We start from the raw sequence: 25,025 nt of genomic DNA on the forward strand, positions 1-25,025 counted from the left end.
TTTTGTTGCTGTCGATAGTTTGGTGAAAAATTGTATTTTTGGTTATATGCATCTTTAATAGCATTTGTTCTAAAGCTAACGTCAACATCCATTGGTTGAGGTGGTTTTGGTGGCCTTGGAGGAGGTTTTCTTTGTTGTTGGCTATTATGTTGTTGGTTCATAGGATATTGAGGATACCGTTGTTGACCATAAGGATTAAAATTTTGATTTGGTTGTGGGATGTAAGCTAATTCAGGGTGAAATTTAGTTTGATGAAATTGTTGGTTTGGAGGCTGCATATATTTTGGTTGGAACTGTTTTAATTGAACGATTTGTTGTTGTGGATTTTGTTGCTGTCGATAGTTTGGTGAAAAATTGTATTTTTGGTTATATGCATATTGTGCTCTAAAACTCTGATTTTCGAGTTTTAAACAAAGATGTAGAGCTTCGGGAAGACTTTTCGGTTCTTTAATTCCGAGGAGTCTAGAGAGATCTCCTGAAAGTCCCCTAATGAATGTATCTAGTGCTTTTGCACGGTGGTTTTCGGTTAGTAAATGTATTGATTCTTCTCCTACCTCCATGCATCCTATCTTGTTGAGAATTAACGATAGATGCGAATATACCTTTTGGTAGAATTCATTAATAGTTAACCTACCTTGTACAAGACAAGTCATTTGATATTCTAATGTACCTAAATCTCGTTTGTCAGCGTAGTGGGTTGTTAAACAACGTGATATTGCCGTCCAATCTAGAGGCGTATTATATGATTCTAATGCTACGTCTGCTTTTCCTATTATTTTGTTCCTAATAACATTTAATATACCGAAATATCGTGGTGTACCTTTTGAAGGTTCGTATATCTTTAAGATACGTTCTACGCTTTTTTTTCAGGAACTAAACTCTGAAGCGTTTGCTGAAAACTCTCTTAATGAACGAACCACGTCGGGGATTTTGTCCATTTCGCTCATGTCATTTCTGTATCGTTCGTCTATTGTCTGATCTGTAATGTTGTGATTTGAACTATTGTTTAGGAATGATTGAATTATGTTTTGTCCGTCTGTCCGTAGTATTTGAGTTACGATGTTTTTTATTAAGTTATTTAGTTCGGGAGACACTTGTGTTGTAGGATTAGAAGTTGTTGGTTGGGTTGGTGTAGGATTATTACTTAGTAATGATGGTCTAATTATATTGTGTGGGTTAGACATTTTGCAGGAATTTTACTTTCAAATATATACCAAAATTCTTTATTATTATTTAATTTCAATAAATTTTCAATATATATAATTTCTATAAATTTTCGAATACATATATATTTTTTGTTAATAATTTCAAACTAATGAAATGTGTGAAAAACGGTATTAACAATTGCATACATTGCATTTAACAAAAGTTTCGATTTCAACACCATATTTCGATCCGCTACTGTACGCAAAATTTAATCGAATGGAAATCACCACGACTTCGAATAATTTTATAAAACTATTTCCAATACGCAATTTGATTTTTTTGTTTTTTTAGCTTTCAGCTTTAACTTTTTGAAATGTGATGATAAATTAATAATCTCTGGAGGGTCCCGTTTTTGGTGAATCGCAGAGTTATATGAATATTATAATATATATATATATTTTTTTTTTGTTTTTATGTAATGTTATAGACTGTACAAGTCTCTTTTTAAATATAATTTTCGTTTTTAGTAAATTTTAATAATCTCTGGAGGGTCCCGTTTGTGGTGGATCCCAGAGTTATATAAATGTTATAAATTTTTTGCTAATTTTATAGACTGTACGAGTCTCTTTTTAGATATATTTTTCGTTTTTTAATAAATTTTAATAATCTCTGGAGGGTCCCGTTTGTGGTGAATCGCAGAGTTATATTAATGTTATATACTGGAGGGTCCCCCCGTAGGTGGAGAATCGCAGTATGATTTTTTCTTATTATAGGGTGTACTACCCTGATTTTATATATCGATATTTAAATATTTTAAATACTAATATAAATAAATATATACATAGAATAATAAATCTTAATATTTATTTCAATTATAATTTTTTTCTTATTCTAAGTCTAACGTTAACAGTTTGGTGAGGCGGCTGACGCTCCTTGGTTGGTCGTCGTCCTTTTCGTCCTTTCTCCAGGGTTACTGAGGGGCCTCCTTCCTCACGCGGTTTGAAGCCAGCGATCCGGGTTTTCCAATTTTATGTTTTTTAATTTTTTTTTTAATTCAAATTATTTTATTTTCAATTTCCTTTCTTTTTTTTGAAAATGTGAAATTTTTCCCACGTGGATAATTTTTGGTGTCACCACGTTTAATTTTAAATTTAAAGTTGTGCCTAAAGCTCTGCACACGTTCGCCGCCAGAATTAAAAAGGAATGTTTAAGTACACGTCAGCAACAGGTCAGGTCAGCATAACTGTAATCGTCTTGCTTTTACGTTACGTTTCTTTCAGCACGTAAGCACGTTGCTGATGTGCTGACATGACGTTGCTATGTTGTGTCATTTTGTGCTAATATAATTTGAGTTGGTCTCAAATTTTTACTTATATTTTGTAATTATTATTTAAACTTGTTTTTTTTTTTGTAGGTAGTTAAATTTTTTGTTGCACTTTTTTCTTTTTTCCATGAACCTCTCTTCGGAAAAATGCCGAATCGCTTGACTTTTATAAAATTTAGCTCGGGCGCCAATTAGGTTTTTAATTATAAAAAACATTTTTTTTTATTGGAGCATTTGTAACTCCTTTATTGAGGTGTAAATTACAACTGAACTACTTAATTCTAATTTTTCTTAAAATTAGGCTTAAACTCTAAAGCAACGCTGACACTGTTGGAAACGGTTAACATTTTGTTCCACAGGATTACACTAGATTTGTCAGCACTTGTTGCAGGTGCAATATAGCTTATTAGCTAAAATAAAAAGGGTTATGTTGTTGTTGTTGGGGATGGGGTCATATGTAGAAGTTCACGCAAGTGAGGAAAGTTTCTGATTGCCATTCACTTGGGAGTGGCCAGGAACGATTCTTTTGCATATGACTCAAGCAGTTCACGACTTCCGGTTTTAGACCAAGTATCCCCTGGGTAGCTAACAGACATCCGTTTGGAGGCGAGCTAAAGTGAGAAGGCGAACCCGCTTCTGCAGTTGTGCGTAGGGTTTGGACCCACCACATAAAAACGAAGTACCAATGAAAAATCGAAGAAAGCCTCGGATGGGACACCCCCCTTTTGATGACGACCACTGCAAATATTTTAAGGATCATGATTTGAGGGCATGCACCTGGAATGTCCGCACCCTTAATTGGGAAGGTACCTCTGCCCAGCTGGTTGATGTCCTCATACAACTAAAGGCTGACATCACCGCCATCCAAGAAGGGCGATGGACGGGATAAGGACGGAAGAAGGTGGGTCCTTGTGACATCTACTACAGCAGCCATATAAAGGAGCGCAAATCTGGTGTTGGATTTGTGGTGGGAGAGAGACTCCGTCGCCGAGTCCTGGCATTCACCCTGGTGGATGAACGTCTTGCCACAATCCGCATCAAAGCGATGTTCTTCAACATATCGCTGATTTGCGCCCACGCCCCAACGGAAGACAGGGACGATGTGACCAAAGATGCTTTCTATGAGCGCCTAGAACGTACCTATGAGCGCTGCCCCCGCCACGATGTAAAAGTCGTGCTTGGCGATTTTAACGCCAGGGTGGGTAAAGAAGGTGTCTTTGGCACAACAGTCGGAAATTTCAGCCTCCATGACGAAACATCGCCAAACGGCCTGAGGCTGATCGACTTCGCTGGGGCCCGAAATATGGTTGTCTGTAGTACCAGATTCCAGCATAAAAAAATTCATCAAGCAACGTGGCTGTCCCCTGATCGAAATACGCGCAATCAAATCGATCACGTTGTGATAGACGGAAGACATGTCTCCAGTGTTTTAGACGTGCGTACGCTCCGAGGACCAAACATTGACTCGGACCATTATCTAGTAGCAGCAAAGATACGCACTCTCTGTGCAGCAAAGAACGCCCGCCAACAAACGCAAAGCTGCTATCACAACTGACAGCCGAACGATCATCAGCATCTCGATATAAAGGAGCTGTGGAACGGCATCTCAAACTCATTGCATACCCCTGCAGCCGAAACAATTGGTCTCCGGCAACGCCAAAAAAACAGTTGGTACGATGAGAATTGTCGTTCCGCAGTGGAGAGAAAACAGACTGCCTACCTCGCAACGTTGCGATCGACCACAACACGTTTGGGGTGGGATAGATATCGAGAACTGAAGAGGGAAGCGAGACGCATTTGCAGACGTAAAAAGAAAGAGGCCGAAATGCGTGAGTATGAAAAGCTTGAAAAGCTGGCCGACATGGGTAATGCTCGAAAATTTTATGAAAAGATGAGGCGATTTACAGAAGGTTTCAAAACCGGAGCATTATCATGTAGAGACCGAGGAGGTAATCTGGTAACGGATGTCCAGAGCATACTGGGATTATGGAGGGAACACTTCTCCGACCTGCTCAATGGCAGTGAAAGTACAACACCAGGAGATGGCGAACCCGATTCCCCAATCGATGACGATGGAATAGATGTTCCATTACCCGACCATGAAGAAATTCGAATAGCAATTACCCGCTTGAAGAACAACAAAGCGGCGGGGGCCGATGGATTACCGGCCGAGCTATTCAAATACGGCGGCGAAGAACTGATAAGGTGCATGCATCAGCTTCTTTGTAGAATATGGTCGGAAGAAAGCATGCCTGACGATTGGAATCTTAGTGTGATCTGCCCAATCCATAAGAAGGGAGACCCCACAATCTGCGCCAACTACCGTGGTATAAGTCTCCTCAATATCGCATATAAGGTTTTGTCGAGCGTATTGTGTGAAAGACTAAAGCCCACCGTCAACGAACTGATTGGACCTTATCAGTGTGGCTTTAGACCTGGAAAATCTACAATGGACCAGATATTCACCATGCGCCAAATCTTGGAAAAGACCCAAGACACGATACTCACCATCTTTTTATCGATTTTAAAGCTGCCTTCGATAGCACGAAAAGGAGCTACCTTTATGCCGCGATGTCTGAATTTGGTATCCCTGCAAAACTAATACGGCTATGTAAGTTGACGTTGAGCAACACCAAAAGCTCCGTCAGGATCGGGAAGGACCTCTCCGAGCCGTTCGATACCAAACGAGGCTTCAGACAGGGTGACTCCCTATCGTGCGACTTCTTCAATCTATGGCTGGAAAAAAATAATACGAGCTGCAGAACTAAATAGAGAGGGTACAATCTTTTACAAGAGTGTACAGCTCCTGGCGTATGCCGATGATATTGATATCATCGGAAGCAACAACCGCGCCGTTTGTTCTGCGTTTTCCAGACTGGATAAAGAAGCGAAGCGTATGGGTCTGATGGTGAATGAGGACAAGACGAAATATCTCCTGTCATCAAACAAACAGTCAACGCACTCGCGTCTTGGCTCCCACGTCGCTGTTGACAGTCATAACTTTGAAGTCTTAGATAATTTCGTTTATCTGGGAACCAGCATGAACAACACCAACAATGCCAGCCTTGAAATCCAACGCAGAATCACTCTTGCCAACAGGTGCTACTTTGGACTGAGTAGGCAATTGAAAAGTAAAGTCCTCTCTCGACGAACCAAAATCAAACTCTATAAGTCGCTCATTATTCCCGTCCTGATGTATGGCGCTGAAGCGTGGACGATGACAACATCCGATGAGACGACTCTTGGGGTTTTCGAGAGAAAGGTTTTGCGCAAGATTTATGGTCCTCTAAACATTGGCAACGGCGAATACCGCAGACGATGGTACGATGAGTTGTACGATTTATACGACGATATTGACATAGTTCAGCGAATAAAAAGACAGCGGCTACGCTGGCTAGGTCATGTTGTACGGATGGAAGAAAACACTCCAGCTCTGAAAGTATTCGATGCAGTACCCGCTGGAGGAAGCCGCGGAAGAGGACGACCTCCACTCCAATGGAAAGACCAAGTGCAAAGTGATCTGGCTTCACTTGGTGTTTCCAGTTGGCGCCAAAAAGCAAAAAGGAGGAATGAGTTGCGCGCCCTGGTGGATTCGGCTATAATCGCTTAAAGCGGTTCCTACGCCAAATATATATATATATATGTTGCCACTTATAACTAATTAAAAAATAATTATGTTTAGTGTGGGGTAGCTTAATTGGTGTTAACTTACATATTCATACATATTTACTACAAGCCGATTTTCTACCAACAACGCAAAGTAACGTCGCGCAGGCGGCCATAAATTTTTCGACACATCGAGCTTTACAGAGTCGTTTCAAGTGATCCCTCCGTAATTATAAATGCGCAAAATATGTATTGGATAGTATTGACTTACTATTAGCAAATATAAATAATTAAATGTTTTTAAATATTCTACTAATATATGATGCCAAATATTAATGTACTACAATTGATTTTAGTAAGAATCAAGACATAAAACAATCCATAATAATATGAGTTAGGGACATGGACCTCTTTGCCAGCGAAAACGCGACACTGATTACAAGTCTGTGGCAAAAAAAATTACTATTTGCGGTCATTCTTTGTCCGTGGCAACGAAGATTTTACAAGAAATGTACATAAACAAATTTGCGAACATTATTAGTTTATGTGACTTTTGGTTGAAATTCTCTGCGTTTGCCGTTGAAAAGTTAAGACTATGCTTCACAGGATCATTTCTTGTAGTCAGTCTTCATTTACTTTCTTTGCAAATCGAAAGTATTACTTTTGGTTGGTGACATATTCACATGTGTATGTATAAACATATTCACATGTGTATGTATTGCATAATAATCTTAATCTTAAGGTTGTGGGTTCGAGCCCCACCAGGGGCATTAAATTTTTAATTCATTTCAATAATATTAAATTTTTCAATTTTCTTAAGGTTGTGGGTTTGAGCCTCACTCGGGGCAGTAAATTTTTTATTTCAATAAAATTAAAGATGTAAGACATTTCATATCGTATTTTAGTTATCATAATCCAATTGTAAATATTATATTATAAATAATATATTATAAATAATATATTATAAATATTATATTGTAAATATATTATTATGTTTTATAAAATGTGCATGCATGTTTTTAGGGGTGGGTTTTGCCAATTCATTATTCGAGTAATGCCTCGTTGCATTACAAATCATTAGCGAAATGACTAATTACTAGTAATGCATGAAATCGCTAGTAGGTTTAGCGCTCTAGTAATCGCTTGACACCAGCCGAACTACTGGGATATGCAATCACATGCAAATAAAAGACATACATACAAATATTTTGCTTATTAAAGATACGAAAATATAAGAGTTATGATAAAGAACCCGATAAAATTGCATTTACCGAAAATTCAACAAAAACCAGCCAGGAATTTCAAAAATTTTACTCGACAGTGACTAATTGCTTATCAGTGTTAAAAACACAAAATGTCCCCACAGAATCGTGGGACCCCTGATGCTGCGTTACTACGAAGGGAACAATCACTGGTGGATAGAAGAATAATGCCCACATGCCAGCAAATGAAAACATTCCTCACTGCTCAGTACGAGATAGCTGAGCGAATTAACAGAAACAATTTTAATACAAAGTCATCAAAATTACTCCAGTAAAAATTTGTTTAAACCTCAAACCAGCAATAATATGCAATAAAATAGACACGCTAATAAAAGTCACTTAGGGTATTCACAAGGTGTCATATTGTGTCATATCGTCATATTGTCATATTTTTATACTCTCGCAACAAATGTTGCTAAAGAGAGTATTATAGTTTTGTTCACATAACGGTTGTTTGTAACACCCAAAACTAAACGAGTTAGATATAGGGTTATATATACCAAAGTGATCAGGGTGAAGAGTGGAGTTCAAATCCGAATGTCTGTCTGTCCGTCCGTCCGTCCGTCTGTGCAAGCTGTAACTTGAGTAAAAATGAAGATATCTTGATGAAACTTGGCACACTTATTTCTTGGCACCATAGAAAGGTTGCTTTCGAAAATGAGCAAAATCGGACCACTGCCACGCCCACAAAATGGCGAAAACCGAAAACACATAAAGTGCCTTAGCTAAGCCATAAATAAAGCTATAGAAATAAAATTTGGTATGAAGGATCGCACTATGAAGGGGCATATTTGGATGTAATTTTTTTGGGGAAGTGGGCGTGGCCCCGCCCCCTACTAAGTTTTTTGCACATATCTCGCAAACCAATAGAGCTATATAAACCAAACTTTCTGCAGTCGTTTTTTTAGTCACTTCCTAATACAGTCCAAAAATGAAATCGGATCATAACCACGCCCACCTCCCATACAAAAGTTAGGTTTAAAATTACTAAAAGTGGGTTAACTCATTAACGAAAAACGTCAGAAACACTAAATTTCACATAAGAAATGACAGATGAAAGCTGTACTCAGATTTTTTTACAAAATGGAAGATGGGCGTGGCGTCGCCCACTTATGGGTCAAAAACCATATCTCAGGAACTACTCGACCGATTTCAATGAAACTTGGTTTGTAATAGTTTCCGTACATCCCAATGATATGTTGTGAAAATAGGCCAAATCGCTTCACAACCACGCCTACTTCCTATATACCAGAACTTTGAAGACAATCTGAATCGTTTACTTTACAATATATAAAGTAAGTACTAGTGAAGATATCGGTGCAGAACTTTGCACAAATACTATGCTAATAGTGTGGCAGCCACATTCTAAAAATCACCGAAATCGGACCATAGGTTTTTAAGGCCCCATATATCGAACAAGAGGACCTCGCTGCTTCTAACCTAATATTATGGTTTCCAACTTTCAATGGACTTTATACAATATATATGACGAATATGTGGGTCAAATTGTGTATTATATAATATAAATAAAGTTAAATAAATAAATTGCGAGAGTATAAAATGTTCGGTTACACCCGAACTTAGCCCTTCCTTACTTGTTTTATGACTGTTGTTGTTTCAAATGCAAAATTAAAATATGACTGATACAACACTGCTTGGTATGTTTCTTGAGTTCGCTATTTTATACCCCTACCCACTTGCTGCCGAATTTTTTCGGTTTTTTGCGGCATATGCCTACTACTGCAGTAACCGGTTACTTTTTGGGACACACTCGTGGCAGTGTGGGCGGTCGGTGGGTGGGCCTTTGGGGCGTTTTGGGGCAAAACTTCGACGAGTGTTAAGTCGGTTTTCTGTGAAGAACCGGTTTATTTTGGGTCGGTCAGTGATCGGTTTTGCTCGTGCCCTTCTGCCCGAACACTTCTCAACCGATTTATACCGCACATTGTATATATCTGGAAAATACGGGCATATATCTGGTTTTGACCTCAGCAAAAATCGCTATGATTAAGTGTAGAAATATGACAAAATATGACATGCAACAGTTAAGGGTGCTCACAAGTGTCGTATTTTTTAAGAATATTAAAATATGACATAAGACATACAACAAAGCTTGTGAATTGCCTAACTCATTCGTGTCAAACATAACTAATAAATGGCAATCATTATGTGAAATTTGTAAGGGAGGTCATTAAATAAGAATTTGCGAGAGATTAAAAAACTGTTCTGATAGGAACAATCTTGTCAGACAACATAAACTTTGTATCTACTGTCTGTCGAATGCTCATACGACTAAATACTATGAAAGCAAATTTAATTGTGTGTATTGTCAACGAAGACATCACTCATTGCTTCACATTATCACTTTTCAAAATATGAAGCAAAATCAGTTTCATAAAACCATGGAGTTAGTCGCTACGACCACATCAGGTAATCCCGAAAAAAGGGAAGATCAACCATGTTGCTCTAAAGCAGCAAATTCAAGCGCTTCATTCAGAAAGTGAAAGCAAAATTCTTTTACCCACTGCGGTCATCATTGAATATAAGGGTGATTTATTCAAACTAAGAGCACTAATAGATCAAGGGTCTCAAAGATCCTTTATATCTTCCCAGGCTTAATCGGCCCAAACTGCCAATAAAACATTAAACTTTCCAAATTTCGGAAATGGGCGGAAGAACTATTCAAAATTAAAACAAGTAAGGAAGGGCTAAGTTCGGGTGTAACCGAACATTGTATACTCTCGCAATTTATTTATTTAACTTAATTAATATTATATAATAAACAATTTGACCCACATATTCGTCATATATATTGTATAAAGTCCATTGAAAGTTGGAAACCCTAATATTAGGTTAGAAGCACCGAGGTCCTCATGTTCGATATATGGGGCCTTGATAACCTATGGTCCGATTTCGGCGATTTTTAGAAATGGGCTACCACACTATAAATACAGTATTTGTGTAATGTTTTGCACCGATATCTTCACTAGTGTTTACTTTATATATTGTAAAGTAAACGATTCAGATCGTCTTCAAAGTTCTGGTATATAGGAAGTAGGTGTGGTTGTGAAGCGATTTGGCCTATTTTCACAACATATTATGGGGAGGGAAGGAAACTATTACAAACCAAGTTTCATTGAAATCGGTCGAGTAGTTCCTGAGATATTGTTTTTGACCCATAAGTGGGCGACGCCACGCCCATTTTACATTTTGTAAAAATCTGAGTGCTGCTTCCATCTGCCATTTCTTATGTGAAATTTAGTGTTTCTGACGTTTTTTCGTTAGTGAGTTAACCCACTTTTAGTAATTTTCAACCTAACCTTTGTATGGGAGGTGGGCGTGGTTATTATCCGATTTCTTTCATTTTTGGACAGTATTAAGAAGTGGCTAAAAAAAACGACTGCTGAAAGTTTGGTTTGTATAGCTTCATTGGTTTGCGAGGTAAATACACCCGATTTGGGGTGGACCACGCCCACTTCCCCAAAAAAATTACATTCAAATCTGCCCCTTCCTGGTGAGATCCTTTATTCTAAATTTTACTATTATAACATTATTTATGGCTTAGTTATGACACTTTATGTGTTTTTGGTTTTCGCCATTTTGTGGGCGTGGCAGTGGACCGATTTTGCCCATTTTCGAAAGCAACCCAAGTTTCATTAAGATATCTTAATTTTTACTCAAGTTACAGTTTGCACGGACGGACGGACATGCATCCGGATTTCAACTCCACTCGTCATCCTGATCATTTATAGATATATAACCCCATATCTAACTCTTTTATTTATTGGTGATACAAACAACCGTTATGTGAACAAAACTATAATACTCTGTGCAACAGGTTGCGAGAGTATAAAAAATATGCCCAATCACCATAGTATCTCCAAATGCGGATATTAGAATAGATGTACAAGCCATCGTTCTACCGCAACTTACAAATTTACTTTCAAGCTATGAAGTAAATAAAATACACTGCTCACATCTCAAGTTAGTAGATCCCAACTGTCATACTCCATCACAAATAGACATATTATTAGGCAGTGACTTAATACCTCAAATAATCCTTGAAGGTATTGAGAAAATCTCCAATAAATTGTTAGCCCAAAATACAATCATTGGGGGGATTATAAGTGGCCAAGTCACTGAAAAAAACAATTATTTCACCACAACTTAAACTTAAATTCTGGGAAGTATAAGAATTGCCTCAGATTATCCAACCTTCAGAAGAAGACCAGGCATGCGAAGCCTACTACAAGTCCACAACAACAAGAAATGAACATGGTCATTATGTTATGCGACTGCCATTCAAACCAACTTTTCCAGAAACCACACCTCTAGGCCACCCTAGAATATCAGCAGTCCAGCAATTTCTAATCCTCTGAAAATCTGATAAAGAAAAGCTAGCTTAAATCAGCATATGATAATGTGATGGACGAATATCTCGATCTCAATCATATGGTAGAGACTGCACCATATGAAAAAGTATCTAAAAGAAGATACTTATCTTTTTATCTGCCACAACACGGGCTAATAAGACCAGAGAAAATTGCAACAAAAATACGAGTGGTTTCCAATGCCTCAAAGTGTACGAGCTCAGGCAAATCACTCAATAATGTACTATATAACATTACAACCTGATTTCATGTTGCTAATATTAAATTGGCGCATGTATAAATACGTTTTTAATGGGGATGTTGAAAAAATGTATAGGCAAATTTTAGTACATGAAGATGATCAAGATTTACAACGCATAGTCTTCCGCAAATCAAACAATAGTCCAATTAGCGACTACAAACTCAAAACATTTACATTTGGCATCTATTGCGCACCCTATTTGGCCATCAGAACATTACATGAAGTGACAAAAACATGTCAAACAAATTTTCCTTTAGCATCTTCTGTGTCGCAAACACAAACATACGTGGACGATATACTTTCAGGTAGCCACAGTATCCCATTAGCGTGCAAATCACTATCGCAAGTTATCGAGTCTAAAGAAAAGCAGGTCAAGCGTAAAGCAGGTGTAAAGATAACAAATAATATAAATGTCGAATTAAAATAAATATAAATCCCCAAACTGTAAGATATGTGCTGCACAAAGCTGGTTATTACGGACGAACTGCGCGCCGTAAACCATTCATATCAATAGCTAATAAGAAACAAGTAAGGAAAGGCTAAGTTCGGATGCCACCGAACCTTTTATACTCTCGCAATTTATTGATGTAATTTGATTAAGATAACAAATAATTAGACCCATATATTCGGTATAAAGCCCAATAGAATAACGAAAATCATCATATATGGTATATGAGGGCTGATGTAATTCCTAATCCGATTTCACTCATTTTCTCCACCAAGCTACACTATATCCAAGACTATATGCTCACTTTAGAAAAGATATCTCACATATTAACCGATATATGCGGAATAAAGCCCCACATAATTAGTTATATGGGAGCTAGTGGAAGTTCTGACCCGTTTTAATAATTTCTGGAACAGAGACACACAATTAGGAGAAAAATTACCCTTAGGCACTGAGTTCTTTATGTAGATAACCGGGGCCTTGAAAAGTTATAGTCCGATTTCGAAATTTTTTCCATAAATGAAGCCACAGATGATATTCATTATTTGTGTAAAGTTTTATTCCGCTATCTTCATCAGTTCCTTATGTATACATATATTATAAAGTGAACGAATCATATGGAATTCAAAATTGAGTTAAATGGGAAGTTGGCGTGTTTGTGAACCGATTTCGCCCATTTTTCATCCGTGTTGTCAGGGTAGATCCTGAGATATGGTTTTTGACTAATAAGTGAGCGACGGCACACATACTTTCCATTTTGTAAAAATATCTGAGTGCATATTCCATCTTCCATTTCTTATGTAAAATTTAGTGTTTCTGACGTTTTTCGTTAGTGAGTTAACTCACTTTTAGTAATTTTCAACATAACCTTTGTATGGGAGGTGGGCGTGGTTATTATCCGATTTCAACTATTTTCATGGTGTGTGGTGGAGTACGTAAGAGAATCGACTGCAGAAAGTTTGGTTTATATAGCTTCATTGGTTTGCGAGATATGTACAAAAAACCTATTTGGGGTCGAGACCACGCCCACTTAAAAAAAAATTACTCCAAATGTACCCCACCCTAATGTGATCCCTTGTACCAAATTTTACTTTCATAACTTTTCCCCATCTTCGAAAGCAACCTCCTCAGGGTGCCAAGGAATATGTGTTTAAAGTTTCATTAAGATATCTCAATTTTTACTCAAGTTATAGCTTGCACGGACAGACAGACGGAAGGACAGACATCCGTATTACAACTTCACACGTCATCCTGATCATTTATATAAGTATATACTAGCAGACCCGGCCACACGTTTTTGTGGCTAAGGTATACATTAAATTAAGTTGGTCCAATCTTGGCTTCGGCGACGATATTGATTACTCGAGGTTGATTTATGTTACGCAGCATGATTACAACTCACACTACTTTTAATTGCAAAGTGAGTGGTGATAGTACAGGCAATTTTAAATAGTTTGGGATAATTGACTACGTCATCCTGGTTTATAGCTGTGTCAACTCTCTTGGACCGAAATTCTAAATTGTCGCATTAAGATCATCGATATCTTTTTTCTTTACCACCAATATAGGTCATTCAATCAGTCATTTATGGTTATCATATTGAGGTTTCATGTCAGGAAAACTTCTCTTTCGAGTCAATGAAGTGACAGAAATCTGTTGGAAATGCTATTAATCCAACTGCCAACTACTTCTACAATCGCAATTTGATATTGTTTCAAAAACACTCAAAAACACTCATATGTTAGTTGTTAATTGGCGATTCTTTATGTGTCGCCACAAATTAAATGATTTTAGGAATGCGATTAGATCGTCAGTAACAGTTGATCCAGGAATAATTGGAATAGTCTGGCGTAAATCTCCTGCTAACAGGATCCTGGCTCCAAAAACGTTCATCGACAATCAAGATCTTTTAAAGTCCTGTGCAGTACCTCCAGCGACTTTTTGAATATTTGGAAAATCTTCGTTATAGCGCTATTTTTGACGATGTTGCCGACTGGTGTTTCGTTCATTTGCAATTTAGGAGTAATTTCAAGGCCGAATGTGCCGTTTGTTTGCCTACTAACAGGCACCAAGTTGCACCTATTTCCATTAACATTGGTGGTGAAAATGAGTGAAATTGGTTCTGGAATTACATCAGCCCTCATATACTAAATATGATGATTTTCAATTGCGAGAGCATAAAATGTTCGGTTGGACCCGAACTTAGCCTTTCCTTATTTGTTACAAATTGTTTTGGGCTATCGACACAATCTTATACAATTGAACAATAACAAAAATATGTTAACAAAGCAACAATGAGTCCTAAACTAAACGAGTTAGATATAGGGTTATATATACCAAAGTGATCAGGGTGACGAGTAAAGTTCAAATCCGGGTGTCTGTCTGTCCGTCCGTGCAAGCTGTAACTTGAGTAAAAATTGAGATATCTTAATGAAACTTGGAACACATATTCCTTATCACCATAAGAAAGTTAAGTTCGAAAATGGGCGGAATCGGACCACTGCCACGCCCACAAAATGGCGATAACCAAAAACACATATAGAGCTATAACTAAGCCATAAATAAAGTTATGAAAATAAAATTTGGAACATAGGCTCGCATTAGAGAGGGGCACATTTGAATGTAATTTTTTTGGAAAAGTGGGTGTGGATGGAAAATGGGCGTGGCGTCGCCCACTTATGGGTCAAAAACCATATCTTAGGAACTACGCGACAGATTGGAATGAAATTCGGTGTATAATATTTTCTTGGCACCATGATGACACGTGTGGAAAATGGATGAAATCCTTCTGATTCTTGCGCGATCACTTCGCGCGAGTGATCTTAACCCCCTCCCGTACCACCGTGCCCGAGTGACGCCTACAACTCTACATACAACGCATAGTTAGCCGCCGAGCGTCTTTTCAAAATTTTTAACTCGTGATATCTTTTGAATGGAATGTCAGAATCTAATAATTCAAAAAGTTATATAAAGGTTTTAAAGCGATATTAAATAATTAATCATTTATTTCGATAAGGATTAATACTAAGGTACTAAGGTAGTGGTATTTTAATTAATTTTTTTATAAAACTATAATAGTTAGAGATATGATGTCGTTTTTTTGTAGATAATGATAAGTTCTAAAAAAAGTTTTTTGGTAGTTTTTTTACATTATCGGAGTTTTGGTAAGGAAGCCTATGTTTTTTTAAACTAAATATAGCCTATGTCACTCAGGGATAGTATAGCTTTCCAACGGTGAAAGAATTTTTCAAATCGGTTCAGTAGTTTCGGAGCCTACTCGAGACAAACAAACAAAAAATCAAACCTTTGTATAAAATAAGGAAATAAGGAAAGGCTAAGTTCGGGTCAAACCGAAAATTTTATACTCTCGCAATGTATTGATGTAATTTTATTAAGATAACACACAATTTGACCTATATTTTCGGCATAATGTCCATTAGAAAATCATCATATATAGTATATACGGGCTGATGTAATTCCAGAACCAATTTCACTCATTTTCACCAAGGTTCCAAGGATCCAGATTAACGGGAGTAGGCACCTGTTAGTAGGCAAACACCAGTCGGGAAAATCGCCAAAAATAGCGCTATAACGAAGATTTTCCAAATATTCAAGAAGTCGCTGGAGGTACTGCACAGGACTTTAAAAGATCTTGATTGTCGATGAACGTGTTTGGTGGAGCCAGGATTCTGTTAACAGGTGATTTACGCCAGACTCTTCCAATTATTCCTGGATCAACTGTTACTGACGGGCTAATCGCATGCCTAATTCGTGGCGGCACATAAAGTATCGCCAATTAACAACTAACATATGAGTGTTTTTGCAACAATATCAAATTGCGATTGTAGAAGCAGTTGGAAATGGTAGGGTCGCAGTTGACACCTCGATGGATTAATAGCTTTTCCAACAGATTTCTGTCACTTCATTGACTTGAAAGAGAAGTTTTCCTGGCATGAAACCTCAATATGATAACCATAAATGAATGATTGAATGACCTATATTGGTGGTAACAAAGATATCGATGATCTTAATGCGACAATTTGGAATTTCGGTCCAGGAGAGTTGACACAGCTATAAACCAGGATGACGTAGTCAATTATCCCAAACTATTTAAAATTGCCTGTACTATCACCACTCACTTTGCAATTAAAAGTAGTGTGAGTTGTAATCATGCTGCGTAACATAAATCAACCTCGAGTAATCAATATCGTCGCCGAAGCCAAGATTGGACCAACTTAATTTAATGTATACCTTAGCCACAACAACGTGTGGCCGGGTCTGCTAGTATAGTATAGTATAGTATAGACTCTACTCTTTACTTACTACTCTTTTATTTGTGGGTGATATAAACAACCGTTATGTGAACAAAACTATAATACTCTGTACAAAATTTTGCGAGAGTATAAAAAATATTAAAATTTGCTAAAGAATATTTAAATAAACCGGATTCGTTTTAGGACAATGTTGTAATGTTGAAATTTTATCAAAATTTAACATTTTTGGTTCAGACGGAGTAATAAAAATGTGGAGACGTGCCAATGCAGAGATGCAAGAAAATAACTTAATACCTACAGTTGAACATGGTGGTGGAAACATCATGGTTAGGGGTGTATGGCTGCTTCTGTGTGGGTAATTTGGAGTTTATTACAAATAAAATGGACCAATATATGTATCTGAACATTCTGAAGAAAAATCTGCGTCCAAGCGTACAAAAACTGGGTCTCGACAGCAGCTGATTTCTTTTTCAACAAGATAACGACCCAAAACACACGTCGTATCTAGTCCGTGAATGGCTTCTATATAACTGCAAGCAACTTCAAACAGCACCACATGCACCGGACATTAATCCCATAGCGCACATATGGGATTTGTTACAAAAAGATTCGAAAACATGATATTTTGTCCAAGGACACTTTAAAAGCGGCTATAGAGATTGAAACTACTGTTTTTGAATTCCCAAAAAACAATGTTTTTTTTTTCAATTTAAATGAATAAATGAGAGGTTTATTAGGGAAAATTTCTTTGTACCTAAACTTAATTGATTCACTGTAGAAACAGTCGTCCTTTGTCGTTGCTATAATTTGAGCAACATAGAAACGATGCGGTTGTTTGAAGGAATATTTGAAGTGAAGACGGAAACAGTTAAAAATTTTAATTGCTGATACGGAAAAATATCCTGCATAGGTCAAAGACTATAGAAAAGGGATAAAACCTTTAAATTTCGATTTTTTGGGAGAGATATTTCCACAAAACTAATTCCATTCCCACCGTCATCTCGCGTCGGAGAGGGTTGGCATTAATAAATTTTCTTTTTTTATACCTAAGGCTATTATTATGATAAGAAAGGTCTTAAAATTCAAAAGGAAGAAAAATGGTACACTACAATTCCGAAGCTAAACAGTAAGAGGAGGAGTTATTCAACAGATACTACTTTATCCTTTGGAGGAAGCTGTTGCGAATTTGATGCAGCTCGGTAATTAGTTGGACCACCAGGTAGAGCAATCTGATTATCCGGAAACGAGGAACATGACACGCTGGAAGTACCACATAGCATAAACATAATAAAGAAGTTTTTATTGGAAAAGAGCATCATAAAGTATACTATATACAGTATGTATAAAAATTTCGATAACTTTTATTTGGCGTTAGGATATATTTCAAGAAAACGAATTAACGAACGAAACGACTATTAAAACGATAATGGGAATAAGGCCGAAAGAGATATAAAACGGAACACTTATTATATACAGACTTTCTAAATTTGAAAAGGCTAGTCAAAACACTAGGGATTCTAATGGAATGAGATAACAGATCAATTCTCATATGCAATTGAGTCAATATCTGCAATGTCCGCCATTATATAACGCCAAATACTTTCCTCGGTGGCAAAACTTTTCGACCCCGCATGATGGCTTTCGCCAATAATGATTCAAGAATTGTATCAAGATGGCACTGAATGGGATGAACAGGTAAAACCTGTACGTTTAACAAAATGGGTTCAATTTTAATATCTTCACACCTCTTGGTAGCCAAAGCCAAAGTTGCACCTTTGAAGACCCTCAATCTGCCACGGCTTGTACTGAATGGTGCTCTTCTGTTAGCAAAATTTATTTCAATAGTTCAAACCAATCTCAAATTTTCCGATCATAAAATGAATCTTTGGTCAGACCCAGAAATAATTTTAGCATGGTTAGAAAAACCACCCTATTCCTGAAAGACCTACGTATCTAACCGAATATCCCAGATCTTAGATTTAATTGGCCCAGCAAAATGGCAACATGTTGCAAGAGCAGATAACCCTGTGGATATTGGGGAAAGAGGTTGTAAACCTCTAAATATATGAAACCCCAATAAATGAAAGGAAAATAATAAATGAAAACAAGTAAGGAAGGGCTAAGTTCGGGTGTAACCGAACATTTTATACTCTCGCAATTTATTTATTTAACTTTATTTATATTATATAATACACAATTTGACCCACATATTCGTCATATATATTGTATAAAGTCCATTGAAAGTTGGAAACTATAATATTAGGTTAGAAGCACCGAGATCCTCGTGTTCGATATTTAGGGCCTTAAAAGCCTATGGTCCGATTTCGGCGATTTTTAGAATGGGGCTGCCACACTATAAACATAGTATTTGTGCAACTGCACCGATATCTTCAATAGTGCTTACTTAATATATTGTAAAGTAAACGATTCAGACTGTCTTCAAAGTTCTGGTATATAGGAAGTATCATAGGGATACAAGGAAACTATTACAAACCAAGTTTCATTGAAATCGGTCGAGTAGTTCCTGAGATATGGTTTTTGATCAGTAAAAAAATCTGAGTGCATCTTACATCTACCATTTCTTATGTAAAATTTTGTGTTTCGGACGTTTTTCGTTAGTGAGTTAATTAACTTTTAGTAATTTTCAACCTAACTTTCTATGGGAGGTGGGCGTGGTTATTATCCGATTTTTTTAATTTATAGACTGTATAAGGTAATGGCTAAAATAAACGACTGCAGAAAGTTTGGTTTATATAGCTTTATTGGTTTGCGAGATACATATATATAGAAAACCTACGAAAGCCACGCCCTTTCCCCAAAAAAATTACACCCAGATATGCACCTCCCTAATGTGATCCTCTGTACAAAATTTTACTTTTATAACTTTATTAATGGCTTAGTACTGTCACTTTATGTGTTTTCGGTTTTCGCCATTTTGCAGGCATGGCAGTGGTCCGTCCGTGCAAGCTGTAACTTGAGTAAAAATTGAGATATCTTGATGAAACTTGGAAGACACATTTCTTGGCACCATAAGAGGGTTAACTGTTGGCACGACCACAAAATGGCAATAACCGATAACACATCCTCCATGACGACACGTCGCCAAACGGCTTGAGGCTGATCGACTTCGCTGGGCCCGAAATATGGTCGTTTGTAGTACCAGATTCCAGCCTAAGAAAATACATCAAGCTACTTGGCTGTTTCCTGATCGAAACACGCGTAACCAAATCGATCACGTTGTGATAGACGGAAGACATATCTACTGTGTTTTAGAAGTGCGTACGCTCCGAGGACCAAATATAGACTCGGACCATTATCTAGTTTCAGCAAAGATACGCACCCGCCTCTGTGCAGCAAGAAACGCCCGTCAACAAACACAAGGAAGGTTCGACGTCGAAAAGCTGCAATCGCAACAGACAGCCACGAAATACTCTACTCGATTTGCACTCCAGCTCTCTGAGAGAACTCATCAGCACCTCGGTATAAGGGAACTGAGGAACGGTATCTCAAACTCACTGCGTACAGCTGCAGCCAAAACAATTGGATTTCGGCAAAGACAAAAAACAAGCTGGTACGATGAGGATTGCCGTCTCTCAGCGGAGAGAAAACAGACAGCCTACCTCGCAACGTTGCAAACGACCACAACACGTGCGGGATGGGATAGATACCGAGAGCTGAAGAGGGGAGCGAGACGCATCTGCAGACAAAAAAGAAAGAAATGCGCGAGTACGAAGAGTTTGAGAAGCTGGCAGACAGAGGTAATGCTCGAAAATTTTATGAAAAAATGAAGCGACATAACGAAGGTTTCAAGACTGGAGCATTATCATGTAGAGACCGAGGAGGTAATCTGGTAACCGATGACCAGGGCATACTGGGATTATGGATGGAACACTTCTCCGACCTGCTGAATGGCAGTGAAAGTACAACAACAGGAGATGGCGAACCCGATTCCCCAATCGATGACGGTGGAATAGATGTTCCATTACCCGACTATGAAGAAATTCGAATAGCAATTACCCGCCTGAAAAACAACAAAGCGGCGGGAGCCAATGGATTACCGGCCGAGCTTTTCAAATACGGCGGCGAAGAACTGATAAGGTGCATGCATCAGCTTCTTTGCAAAATATGGTCGGAAGAAAGCATGCCTGACGATTGGAACCTCAGTGTGCAATGCCCTATCCATAAAAAGGGAGGTCCCACAATTTGTGCCAATTACCGTGGGATAAGCCTCCTAAATATCGCCTATAAGGTTCTATCGAGCGTATTGTGTGAAAGACTAAAACCCACCGTCAACAAACTAATTGGACCTTATCAATTTGGCTTTAGGCCTGGAAAATCCACAACTGATATATATAGAAAAGAGGATCGACACACACCACCTTTTTGACGATTTTAAAGCTGCTTTTGACAGCACGAAAAGGAGCTGCCTTTACGCCGCGATGTCTGAATTTGGTATCCCCTCAAAACTAATACGGCTATGTAAACTGACGTTGAGCAACACTAAAAACTCCGTCAGGATCGAGAAGGACCTATCCGAGCCGTTCGATACCAAACGAGGTTTCAGACAAGGTGACTCACTATCGTGTGACTTCTTTAACTTGATGCTGGAAAAAATTATACGAGCTGCAGAGCTAAATAGAGAAGGTACAATCTTCTATACGGGTTACAGCTGCTGGCGTACGCCGATGCAACTGATGTCATCGGAAGCAACAACCGCGCCGTTTGTTCTGCTTTTTCCCACATGGATAAGGAGGCGAAGCGAATTTGTCTGGAGGTGAATGAGGTCAAGAAGAAATATCTCCTGTCATCAAACAAACAGTCAGCGCACTCGCTTCTTGGCTCCCACGTCACTGTTGACAGTAATAGCTTTGAAGTTGTAGATAATTTCGTTTATCTGGGAACCAGCATTAACAACACCAACAATGTCAGCCTCGAAATCCAGCGCAGAATCACTCTTGCCAACAGGTGCTAATTTGGACTGAGTAGGCAATTGAAAACTAAAGTCCTCTCTCGACGAACCAATATCAAACTCTATCGCTCATTATTCCCGTCTTGATTTATGGTGCAGAAGCGTGGACGATGTCAACATCAGATGAGACGACAATAGGAGTTTTTGAGGGCAAAGAATTATTGTCCTCAGAACGTTGGCAACGGTGAATACCGCAGACGATGGAACGATGAGCTGTACGATTTATACGACGATATTGACATAATTCAGCGAATAAAAAGACAGCGGCTACGCTGGCTAGGTCATGTTGTTCGAATGGATGAAAATGGTCCTGCTATGAAAGTGTTCGATGCAGTACCCGCTGAAGGAAGCCGTGGAAGACGGAGACTCCCATGGAAGGTCCAGGTAGAGACGGACCTGGCTTCACTTGGTGTTACCAATTGCGTGAAAATTGAGAAGTGCAAAAGGACGTTGACAATTGGATCACGGCGGGCGAACACATTTAATTATACGCTCAAAGCCAAACAGGTAACAAAGAAGTTTTTTTAAATACTTTGAACTTGTCAGACGGCGCAATATCTGTGTTAGCCAAGAAGATGTGCCAAAATGAATTTACTGATAAGAGGGGTCAACATGGCCACCAGAGAAAATTAGATGAAGAGACAGTTGCGCTTATCAAACAGCACATCGAGTTAATTCCAGCCGTCGAAAGCCATTACACTCGAGCAAAAAGTCAAGTACTTTATCTTGCCTCCGACTTAACAATATCAAAAATGTACGATTTATTCAAAGAACTCCACCCGGACGCCATCATTAAAGAAAACGTTTATCGCCGGATATTTTGCATGAATTATAATTATTCTTTCCACCGTCCAAAAAAGGACACCTGCTTAACATGCGAGAGGTACAAAAACGCTGAGGACAAAGACTCATTTCAGAAATCCGATGATGAACACATCTTAAATAAGACAAAGGCAAGAACTAACAAGCAAACTGACAAGGAATCAACTAAAAGTAACAGTAATTTAAAAGTGCTTACTTTTGACCTCCAGTCAGTGTTAACGACTCCTTGTAGCAACGTAAGCACGATGTATTACAGTCGAAAGTTCGCCACGTATAATAACACATTTTACGACATTGCCAATGGAGAAGGTTACTGTTTTCTATGGGATGAGGATCAGGGTCAACGAGGATCGGACGAAATTGGGACCACAATATGGAATATGATGAACTCGTTAGACGAATCGGTAACCGATGTTATTCTCTACTCAGACTGCTGCGGGGGACAAAACAGAAACAGGTTCATTGCTACACTATTGATTTATATCAACAATACCTTGAAGCTTAATTCGATAACTATTAAGTACCTCCAAAGCGGACACACACAAATGGAGGCAGATTCGATGCACTCTGCAATAGAACGTGCGAAGAGAAGTATATGCGTTTATTCGCCGGAAGAATGGCCAAATATAATGAGACTGGCAAGACGGAGAGAGGCTTCAATACAGTGATATGATTGATCTCAAAGCCATGTTTTCGAGTTTAGGCCATAGCCTTAAGAAAAATATAAAAAATGACTCGGTAAATTGGCTTAATGTTAAAATACTCCAAGTGGACAAAAATCAACGAAAACAATTATTATACAAGGAGGAATGGGATGGAGACTTGAAAGTAATTGATATTGAAGGAACGCGAAAAACAAAAGAGGTGTTCAACTTTTCGTTTACTGGCAAATACAATAAAGAACTGCCAATTTGTAATCGAAAGCTGCATGACCTTCAAAATTTGTGCAAAAAGAGTGTAATTCCTCGTGGCTCGCAGTCATTTTTTTTTTAACTTACGAAGTGGAAACAAGCGAAATTGTTTAGATGTGCCAGATGTAGCAGAGGAAGAGAATGAAGACGAATGAATTTCTAGTTCTTTTTGATTTACGCAATGTATACCTTCATTTGTCATAATTTTTTGTTTATAATAACCCAAATTGGACAGTATTGAATTAACAAAACTATGAATTATTTACTGTTTCATAATGTTACTTATTGATATTTTTGAGATCAAATATTTTAATAAAAATACCGTAAAATTATTGAATGAAACAGCGTATACCATACAAAATAAAATAGTGTATCAGATACATCATACGAATTCCTTAAAAAATAAAATGGCCTATATGGAGGACTTGCGCTTTGAATAACATAATTATGGTCTTAAAGGATGCGTAGAATAAAAAAACTTGGTAAATTTAAAGACAAGAAACGGTATAATGTACTCATCGAAAAATCCACTATGAAAAATTTTTATTTACCGCGATATTGAGGTTTTAATAGACATCTGATTTGACAAAAACTTTAAACTCGATTTTCTCAAAACCCAAAAAAATTATACGCTATTGTTATATTGAGGGGACGATATACACTCACACCCACTCATTTGTACAATTAACAAAACAAATTGTATGTACATATACCCCACACACCCAAATATACTAAATTTAGTGATACCAAAAACTAATCATCTGTTTTATTTGAACAATAATGAAAATGTAATATTATATAAAGGATTAAAAAATGAAAATTGTAGGTAAGAGAAATAATAAAAATCATTTCGTAAATAAAGAAGATAAATAATTAGTAAATAAGAATAGTAGTATCTGTACAAACATGAATTAAATAAATATATTGCTTTGTATTTAATAAACATTTGTTTTATTTTTGTATTTTTTTGTAAAAGCATTGTTTTCACAAGTTTTCTCAGCGTTTATAGACCAGTAGAATTGCTAGCGATATTGAATTGTATGTATGTATGTGATTGGCGCAGAAACCGTTTAGCCGGTTATAGCCGAATCGATGATAGCGCGCCACTCCGCTCTTTCCCACGCAGTTCGGCGTCAGTTGGAGATCCCAAGTCTAACCGGGTCGCTCTCCATCTGGTCCCTCCAATAGAGTGGAGGCCTTCCCCTTCCTCGGCTTCCTCCGGTGGGTACTGCATCGAACACTTTCAGAGCTGGAGTGTTTTCGTCCATTCGGACAACATGACCTAGCCAGCGTAGCCGCTGTCTTTTTATTCTCGCTCCATCGTCTGCGGTATTCGCCGTTGCCAATGTTCTGAGGACAATAATTCTTGCGCAAACTTTTCCTTTCGAAAACTTCTAGTGTCGTCTCATCTGATGTTGACATCATTCCCGCTTCTATACCATAAAGCAGGACGGGAATGATAAGCGCATTGTAAAGTTTGATTGTGGTTCGTCGAGAGAGGACTTTACTTTTCAATTACCTACTCAGTCACAAATAGCGCCTGTTGGCAAGAGGGATTCTGCGCTGGATTTCGAGGCTGGCATTGCAGGTGTTATTAATGTTGGTTCCAGGTATCCGAAATTATCTACGATTTC

At 38.0% G+C, this 25,025-nt stretch overlaps 2 protein-coding genes across 28 annotated transcripts in view; one reads left to right on the forward strand and one right to left on the reverse strand.

Moving 5' to 3' along the window:
• Positions 1 to 25,025, reverse strand: part of Ptprq_4 (phosphatidylinositol phosphatase PTPRQ) — a 474,745-nt gene that overhangs the window by 158,639 nt on the left and 291,081 nt on the right. The gene's annotated exons all lie outside the window — the stretch shown is intronic.
• Positions 1 to 25,025, forward strand: part of LOC128922870 (uncharacterized) — a 140,094-nt gene that overhangs the window by 24,721 nt on the left and 90,348 nt on the right. The window contains exon 2 of one of the 2 annotated variants that reach the window (XM_054235200.1): positions 19,631 to 24,288. The exons of the other annotated variant lie outside the window; for it this stretch is intronic. Within the exon in view, the coding sequence (XP_054091175.1) occupies positions 22,234 to 23,148 (915 nt within the window). The 5' untranslated portion in view covers positions 19,631 to 22,233 and the 3' untranslated portion in view covers positions 23,149 to 24,288. Of the gene's footprint in view, positions 1 to 19,630; positions 24,289 to 25,025 lie in introns of those variants that run through there. 2 annotated transcript variants of the gene reach the window in all.

Source organism: Zeugodacus cucurbitae, chromosome 6 (genome assembly GCF_028554725.1).
Source record: "Zeugodacus cucurbitae isolate PBARC_wt_2022May chromosome 6, idZeuCucr1.2, whole genome shotgun sequence".
Taxonomy (NCBI): domain Eukaryota; kingdom Metazoa; phylum Arthropoda; class Insecta; order Diptera; family Tephritidae; genus Zeugodacus; species Zeugodacus cucurbitae.